General features: G+C 45.2%; 1 protein-coding gene across 2 annotated transcripts in view; it reads left to right on the top strand.

Annotated features, from left to right (window-relative positions):
- The first annotated feature begins 460 nt into the window (after positions 1–460).
- The window catches only part of fto (FTO alpha-ketoglutarate dependent dioxygenase), a 115,241-nt gene continuing 106,087 nt past the window's right edge, over positions 461–9,614 (top strand). For both annotated transcript variants that reach the window (XM_031848554.1, XM_031848553.1), the window contains exon 1: positions 461–517. In XM_031848554.1, coding sequence (XP_031704414.1) covers positions 476–517 — 42 coding nt within the window. In that variant the 5' untranslated portion in view covers positions 461–475. The remainder of the gene's footprint in view (positions 518–9,614) is intronic.

The following is a 9,614-nucleotide window of genomic DNA, read 5'->3' as shown; positions in this document are numbered from 1 at the left end:
ACATTAATAATAGTTATAATAATACAAGTGTGTAGTTGCTTTTGCTTTTGAATATCGGTTTCTTTCATTTTTTGTCATATCACAGCCATTTTAAGGGCTGTACAACTTTAAATCACTGATTTAACAAGTTTCTAAACTTGCCGATGACTATTTGTGAATCTGTACCTGCGCTGCATCTGCGCAGTGCAACCTCTAGAGCGTGCCGAAAGCTGCTTCCGCCGCGAGCACACGTTTACTCTGGGACTTGTAGTTCTCAACGCAACGCTTTTAGAATCCCCTTCAACAATCTCGCCACCAAAAAACATTTTGCACTGAAAATATTCACGACCGGGCTGTGACTGAAATAACGCGGAAGACTGCACGTGCATGTGCCTTTTCTAACACGAGAATTGATATAAATACCATGTAGTCGTGTACTACAACAACCAGGGTCGCCTCTAATGAAAGCGAGGCAGTGTAAACACAAGTCCGGAACATGAAAAGATCGGGTGACAGTGAGGGGGAGAAGAGAAGAAAGGTATTGATAGCGTTTTTCTCCATTAGGTCTGGCATATTTGTTAAGTCCTGTCGCTCGTTGAATATCTAATGCTCCGCGTGTGATGCTGCTGGCTGCCTTTTAACGGCTACAAAGCCGTGAATGTCAGCGCATACCTCACCTTGCCTGTTTCCTTTATTGTGTTTTCCATTTTCTGCCCCCCCCCCCCACAGACTTCCACAATGAAGAATTACAGTTACATTAAAACGGTGCTTTGTCACCTAAATACACTGCCGAGGAGAAGCTGTAGCACGCGGGATAAACGTCTCGGCACGCCCCATATCAACTGATAACGAGATGAATCACAGCTTGTAGGGTGACGTTATTTGTAAGAACATAGTTCAACTCAGAACTATTCTATAGGTTGTAGGAGTTAACATGTTAATGATACAAAACAAAAGGGAGCGTTTAAGCCTAATTTGTGATGCCAGTGTAGTTTGGAGCACAAACAATGAATCAGTTCTTTGGAGAAGTAAAGCAACAAACAGCACAGTAAAACAAATGGTCAAGTTGGTGTGTAGGGTAGTTTAGAGTTGGCAAGGCGGCAGTCCAGCTGCTTCAGGCTTTACAGTAGATACAGTGGATACGAACTGGTGCTCTAGAAATGATGAGTTGTCGGCTAATGTAGTAATGGCCGTCCTCAAATAATACCCTCTGTGAATATGCCATCTGTAGAACCTGCTAAACTGTACCAGTGAGGTGTGTGCAGGATGAACAGTGATGGGATGCATGCATGTATGTAACCTGTGCTGACCAACTGTTGTGTGTGCTGGTGCGTTAAGCGGTGTTTCGTGCTGACCTGGGCTTATCCGGGCTTTCCACGCTCTACAGCCTAAAACCCGTAACTTTGTGGTTTTCGTTAAGATCCTAAAGGAAAGGAAGGAAGGGAAGCTCTGGTGTGCAGGCATCCTGGGATGTGTTTCGCCTATAGTCATGGTGTCTGTCTGTCTGACTCTTCTGTCTGTTCCTCCTCTTATCTCCTGAATTGGATGCCGTCTGCCGTGGCACATATGTTTGGATCATGTCAGACAGCAGTGAAACTATGTAAGACGTGGTTCCTCCTGTTTATGAAAGCAGCCATGGCGGCCAGATGAGCGGCTCAGAGAGAGAACTCATTCCAGCTGGCCCTCAGGCAGTCAGGCAGAACTGCACAGACCTAATGGCTTAGCTTCCTTTCTTTATAGATGAATATAAGGATGAGCGAGAGGAATTTAATTGTAAAGTGACTGCATGACTGTTCGAGAAACCAAGGAAAGAGCTGCATGCATTTTGGCCACTTTTTTGTATAATATCAGTGGGTGTACAGATAGTATGACAGTAACTAATAACTTGGTTATGCAGTAAGCGTGTGCAATGTTTGCAATGCTGCACAAAGTGAGGAATCCGATATGTAGGTCCACTGTCATTCAGGGAATTAGTGCCAAATGAATACACAATCTCCTTAGAAAATCCCACCACAGCAGGTCAGTAAAGCACACTGACAGGTGGGATGCCATACTCTATATATATCCTCTCCATGAAATAGAATAGGACATTTGCCTATCTTCTCCGGGAGAGTTATTCACACCCCGTCCACATTGATTGACATAGATTTGAATTCCAAAATCCAAAATAATAAAACATTTCTATGGATTGATCCATCAGACATTGTCAGACACACTCACTGTTTTCTTCGTTGTTACTACAACTACAACAATCGCAGACTATTTATAAGGTTCTCAAATAGCTACATTGCCATGAATGTCCTCCTCATGGCAACATTCAACTTGCCCTTCACCCTAATGAATTATGTTTTATCAGTATTGTCATCACAGGATGAAATTTCACTCATGCCCTGGCAAGTGTGAAAACGGCCCTGACCCTGTCCCTTAACCCGATGTTTTAATGCTGTCTTTGATGCAAGCTCGCCATTTGGACGGTGATGACAAGTATAAAGTGCTGTGTCGAAACAGGAAGTGTGTGTGTGTGTGAGCGGCAGGCTAAGTAATGATCACACAGGGTCACCAGATGTTGTGAGGTCCCGGGCTCAGCTCAGCCCATTGCTTAGATCAGCCTCATTGCTTTGCTCTGGTTGTGGCACCTATAGTGCAAGCTGTTTAGGGTATTTAATTTCTGAACACTCATTAAAATGGTTTGTGTTTCCCTTGGCAATTCTGTTAAATTAACAACTACCGAGGTAAAAGCTGATTATGTGGCCACACATCCAGACATGGTTAATCAATTCTCCCGCACAAAATGTTAGCTGGTGAATTAGTGTAAAGGAAACGATTTATGGCGACTAATGCCGACGTCCTGTCATGTCAGGCCTGGTGTTTTAGCATGAGGGGGGGTGGGCTTGTCGGATTCAGCACATTCAGCAGCTTTGTGCTCTGCCGGCCATCTTTTTCTCCCTTTTAACCCGAGCTACATGCTGCCCGCTCTATTAATGAGCCAATGATGGAGAAATAGTGCTGGGTGCTGACATAAAACATGGGTTTGGATACCTAAGGCAGGGTAGCACATAAGCTCCAACAGAGCTAGATTTACACCTTGGCTCTGTATAGAATGGTAGAAAGGGGAACACTCTGCATGGGGGCTCTCACAGCTTCATCAGACCCCCGCCGGCCCAACTGTGGAAAAGCCAAGGCTCCGAAAAAAATACGACTGTGGCAGATAATGATACCATTACACTAATGGAGCTGGCAAATGAAGGAGAACCCAGATGCCCTGCTTTATTACCGGAGGGGGTCATTTCCTCGCTGCATTCCTAATGGCCTGAGCACACAGTATTGATCAGGCTATCATGCTGCTAATCCTCTACAGAATTACTTATCGCCGGCTAGGTGTCGATCCACCGCGTGCCCTGCTCTGGCCTTGCCGCTGGGCGGCCACTGTGTGTCCAGCAGTGACCCGCCGGGCAGTCTATCCAGTCATGATTTAGGGCCAAGCAGGGATGGCGTCTGGGAGGTCTTCAGCAGTGGGCTGGCCAGTTAGACGTGTAAAAAAAAAAAAAAAAAGGAGGCAAATGAACCATATAGCTTTCATTTAATTAAAGAGCAGGCAATTATGTGGTTCCTCCCTCTTTATGGCCCCATTGGCCGCTGTGGAGCAGGGGAAGCTGTGAGGTTGGGTGTTGTTTGCAGTAATTGTGTTGTGCTGTAAATAAGAATAGGCAGCTCTTGTGCCAACAGCAGCTGCGGCACGTTGGCCTGAGTTGATTACTCAAAGCTCCACATATTTACCTTCATTCGTGCTTCATGTGGCTGAAAATTGGAGAATTCCACTTGCAAATTTGTTTCTTTAGGCCCTAACTATACTAAAACTACCAGTTGTAGTTCTGATTACTGCAATTACAAAAGTGGCTTTATGTGAAAACTGTAGAAAAGTTTTCCTAAATTATTCATGGTATGCATTACTTGAACATGACCGAGAACGGCGTAGCCTGGGCCCATCGTCATTACAAATGAATAGCAGGGTCAGGTAGCACAGAGCACTTTGCCCAGGGCTTGTGACCTGTTATATCCGTGGCCCCTTTACTGGGCCCCAGTGTGCATTAGCATCCTCAGGCCATTGGAAGCGTGGCGTAGGAGCATCAGCAGACCGCACTTGTCACCTCTGGCCCTGGCTAATCAAAGAGTTTACCTTAAGGGGGGGCATTTAGCCCTGTTCGTTAGGGCCACTGCAGCAGCCATAAAGAAGTATTTATATATTTCCATCTGGAACAACCTGTCGTTGGCTAGGGAAACTAGCTATTGATCCAGATATTTAGTCATTTCTTTCTGCTTGCGCCATCAATATTGTGCAAACATCCGTCCACGCGAGGGTTGACCTCAGCCCTGGCCTCTATTTTCTACTCCCATTGGAGTTCAGTGATATACTATTCTGAAAAGTAAAATCAATGAGTGAATATGAAGTTTTGGTGTGTAATATAGCGCAGGCCTGCGGCCCCAGGTATTTCATTGATTTGCTATATGTGAGCGTTGGAGGGGGCTGATTAGTCTGCCGCTGCGCTTTCCCTCAACATGTCTTTACCTTGTTTCGCCTGTTTGATCTTTGGCTCATATATATTTGGACTGAGGTGTGTTTACAGATCAACTCGGTCGGTCAAGCTTCTCTTCAAACTAATTCAGCCAACAGGCTAAATAGTCGGATGACATGTAATGTGTTTTACAATACTGCTTAAAGTTCATGTTGTTCAGTTTCGAGAGAATTTCCTTTTTTTTTTGTGTTTGTATATTTTAGTTTGACTTTAATTTTGGAGTGCTGCAGTAAGAATGACGGAGGGTGAGTCTTAGTTTTAAAGATGTCACTGATAGAAGGATGGGGCTGATCGTTGTATGTTTTGCTCCACTTCATCTTTAACTTATTAAATTCCCTTTATATATGCCCTACAACTGGTGACATGAGCGAGCTGGTTCCTTGAGATAAAAATGATGATCCAAGTTAGTGTTTATCACCCATGAGATGGTTCTCTGTTCATGACATTGGTTATCAGCTGCATAAGTGTTGGGTTAGCTTCTCAGGATCAATATGATGTTGTTCCCTCACCTCCTACCACCTTTTTTTTATAGTGGTCTGTGTTGAATGCATAACATTTTAGAGGTGGATGATGTCTACATTTGGTTTGCATCTGGAAGGATATCAGCTTTTACGGCCCCGCCTGCATTATCTCATGGTACATGACTAAGATGGACTGTCACGGACTCCTGTGTGTGCTCGCCAGGCCCTTTGATCTAACTGAACATTTAAATGGAAAAACAGAGATGGGCTCATGCTTGGCATTCCAGTTTTGAGTTTTGTGTGGCTTGGGGATTGAACGCCGTAGTGAGTCAAACTGTAAATAAAAGGGACATCTGCAGAGGTTTACAGCTGCCGTCTAACCTCTGACTGGTTGGCTACTATGTGGCATGAAGCAAGATATGATAGCAGATATGAGGCAACATAATTCATGTCTTACACCCATGCAATCTAGCTTAGTTTGGTTTCCTCTAGCGGCCTTCACTCTATCCCAATTTAAAAAATCGATGGTGAAGCTTGAGCGTTCAAAAACAATAAGACATTTGTGAAATACCCCTTTAGGTAGCGATACTTAGTATATCGCTGTCCCTAGCATTTACCACCCGGATGGTTTCTCTCATGGAAGCAGTCACTAAGATCGGCCAAACAGCCCTTGACAGCTCACGTGTCTGACAGCCCCTACCGAGCACCTCGTATTAGTGTTGAGGCATTAGCCACAGATGTCAGCATATTCGCAAACAAGGCCGCGGCGTGGCTCATGCAAACTGGGCGACCAGATCAGCCGTCAGATTCAATGAGATTACATCAAATGTGACCCGCTCAAGTAGGGTTCATCTGTCATGCATGTGTCCCGTCACAAGAGAGACATAGAATAATCAGTTCAATCAATAGATGGCGGTGGCTCATTGGACATGTGCTGAATAAACATGGGAATGACCCTCTCAACTCGTACACAGAGGCAAAACTCTCCTGGGGGTTCATTAGCCACTCGAGGCTATGATCCGGGCTAGTCGTTATTTTCCATTTCTGTTTGTTTGGGGTTCTGGTGGTGTGTGTGTGTGTGTGTGTGTGTGTGTGTGTGTGTGTGTGTGGGATTTTGTTTAGCTTTATGGGTGTAAGTGTGAGGTGTGGGTGTCTTTGAATGTGTGTGTGTGTATGCACACACTCTTCTGTGTGTGTGTGTGTGTGTGTGTGTTGAGGCTGCTTTTTATAGGCTTGATTAGCACAATGGATATTGGAAAGATTAACATTGACACAAGTTGTATTGCATCAGTCTCAGACTAATGCTACCCGGCCCGAATACTTCATACAGGACTTCAGAGTGCGACCAACAACTAATACTCTTGTCAAGTGCAACTAAACATTTGAATTTCACTCAGCAGGTCTGTCTCTGCGTGTATATGTGTGAAACTCTTACTCGAGCAACATTGCAGCCTTAAACATGCTGCTAGTTCAAAGAGCTATTGATAATTTTTTCGTCACAAGAAAAATGGTTCAGTGCCCGTTACACCTGTATCCATACATTTTCAGTAATTCTTCCCTCAGAAGCAATATTCAATGAGACAACCTTACCACCAATTTCTTCTCTGCAACGATCGGCAACAGCTGACTGCTGTGAGCGCATCCAACTTAATTTAGTCTCTGTCGCTCGCCCAAACACTGCTACGCACACATTACGCTACTCTTATACCAACATATTTAAACACGTAAACATACAGGATTGTATAAAAACCTGGCCTTTTTCACACAGTTGTACTGCGAGCAATTCACGCGTCCTTATCTCTCATTCTTAATACATTACAGGAGTTGTGGACCCAACATCTTCGGTGGAAATGGCCTCATGTGACCCAAAAACATTGACCCAAAACTATCGTTTACATATTGTTTTAAGATATGACCATTGTCTATAGGCACTGAAAATAGGTAACGTTTAAATTGTATTCATTCCGGCGCCAAAAGGCATAGTGAAAACCTCTGTGTGAACCTAAATGCAGGTGCACCTAGTTATTAAATTAGGTGTAGAAGGTCAGTCTGGAGCCCGGTCATAGCCGCCACGGTTGTTGCTAATTCTAGCTAATGCTAATAAAATGATCTCACTCTGCAAAGCAAACCCGCACAAGACAGATCAGTCCGCCTGCTGTTTATTTGTGAATTTATTCTTCCCTTTGTAATGACTCACCTTGCCAATAGAGTAAAAGGGCCGACTGCCAAGGTGTTGCCCAACATCTGGTTCCAATAGAAAGTCCAAAACCCTTCATTCACAAAAGCTGCAGGAGACCAGGTTCACGAGGCGCTGTAAATAGTAACTGTTAATTTGTACATCATAAGCTCTTTTCCATAAACATGAGCAATGAAAGTGTGTTAAAATAACTGGCGGCGAGCTTATTGCTTTGTAGACGCTGAACCATACGCAGTGCCTCCTTTTAGCCGGTGCCAGGTTGTAGCATTGCAATTAGCTTAGCCAGCTGGAGGTACACATGTCTTCCCATAAATACCACAGGTAGTTTCTACTTGTAAAACAAACATGAACGATATTGAAAAATAGTACTGTGTCGCTTTATGGGGTGTGATGGTAATTATGTCAGGCGTAAGGGGTTCAATTTTCTCTGTTGTTCGATTAGCAAATATTCTAATTCTAAACACTATTTAATAGAGCTGGTCCCTGGTCCATCTTCCAGTCCGTGGTAGGTCTCCTGGTTATCCTCTCCTGGATTTGCTTTCATGGAGCTTTGTGTACTGTTCGTTCCAGCATTTACTCTGCATCAAGTCTTTGAGAAGTGTCTCCTCACTTCAGGTAGTCTGTTCATGTCTCAGTGATTCTTTTTTTTTTTTTCTCCGAGCCCCTGTGTGTTTTTTCTTCTTCATCAGCCTAACTTTTCCTTGCATATGCGAAGGAGCCAACGACAGCTTGACTGGCATGCTGTCAGACAGGCGATGCCTTTCCAACGGTTGAGCATCAGCCCTTTCCTGTGAGCTTGTATGTGTGTGTGTGTGTGTGTGTGTGTGTGTGTGTGTGTGTGTAGAAAAGTGGGGGTGTTGTCAGGACGTGACCGGCACACTTTGCATGTTCTTCTCGAGACAGGTGCTCCTGGGCGAGCACTAGTGCATGACAGTTGCCTTTCATCGCTGTCTTCTCTACACTTAACCCCTGACCAGCCCTCCCTCCTTCCTCTTCTTCCTCATCCTCTTCTCCTCCCACCTCGTCTCCTCCACGTCTGACCTCTTCCCACGGCTCTTCCCTCGGCCGTCCTGAGTGATGGACTCGCTGGAAGGCTTGGTGGGCGGGTTGCGCTTTGTATGTGGTGGTGTGGCGCGGCAGGCTTGTCACAAGCCGAACACTGTCAGGCCACGGAGAAACCCAGCTGTCCAGACTGAACTGCACAAACACGCACACTCACACACTCGCACACCCGCGCACACTGAACGCCCACACCGCAACATTTTTTGTTCAACAGTCCGTAATTCCATCCACCGGCGCTGTCAAGCACATGATCAAACGTGCATAAAGAAAAGAGCCCCATGGCTGAATCCCATCTCCTCTCTTCCTATCGTAATGTAGGCAGATTTCCCCTCCTCTGCCTGTTTCCTCAACGCTGTTTATTCAGATGAGCCTGACTGGAGGGCAGTGGGTCACATCCACTTGCCTGGCTAAAACGGTCCTGAATTGAGGGTTGTCTCCAGTGAGATGGAGAGCGAGTAAAAAAACACAAGGAGGGGTTAGGAAGGGCTCCTGAGCGGTCATGTCAGGGCTGTTTGCGGGGCTATTTGTGTGTGCGTGTGTGTGTGTGTGTGTGCCGTGGCAGGGGTGAGGGAGTTTGAGGGTTCACTTGTCAACCCCTGTGTCATGCTTGCACTGGCCCTGTTATGTAGAGGGCATCCACTGTCATTTGTTGCAGGACTGTCTGAAGTGGAGTGAGCCACAGAAGCATAAAAAGCAGCAAGCACACTGCGAGCTCTCAGGTGCCGCCAAGTATCACACGTTCATTTAAAAGTACAAACGCGTACTCGGCGGGAACTAATCCCTAAATAACTTGACACCCCAAAGTTTGGAGATTTGTTTTTTACGGTTGGCTTTTTAATCTCCATCGTGCTTGTGTTTATTCACGATGGAGATGATCCAGATGTTTTCTATATAGGGCGTACTTCATTTTATGTTGTTTTCCCCTTTTATTCTTTGAGCTTCACCATGTTAAGTGAAGTAGGTGGATTAAAGTCGTGCTTGAAGCCAACTTTGGGGAAGACATAAACTAGTTAAGCTAACAGTCATTTTGTACTTCCAAGTTATTTGAAGTTTATCCTTATGTGTGTGTGTATATGTGTGTGTGTGTGTGTGTGTGTGTATCGGCGTTTTGTCAGTGTAGGTGTATGCGTGTGCTCCATCTGACATACATCTCCCACATTCTCTCCACTATGGAAAATAACGTCGATGGTTAAGACTCCTTAAACTTGTTGTTGGAGTGTCAGCGGAGACGCGAGCACCGTGAGCTTAATCCAACAACAGCCCGTCTGCCACACTGCACGCCCGCAATCTGCCAGCGAGTGGACCCCTTCCTCTTACCCATTGTCATCTATATAGGGGGGG

Source organism: Anarrhichthys ocellatus, unplaced genomic scaffold (assembly GCF_004355925.1).
Source record: "Anarrhichthys ocellatus isolate YVR2014 unplaced genomic scaffold, GSC_Weel_1.0 scaffold8, whole genome shotgun sequence".
In the NCBI taxonomy this organism is placed as follows: Eukaryota; Metazoa; Chordata; class Actinopteri; order Perciformes; family Anarhichadidae; genus Anarrhichthys; species Anarrhichthys ocellatus.
This window is presented reverse-complemented; position numbering and strand designations above follow the sequence as displayed.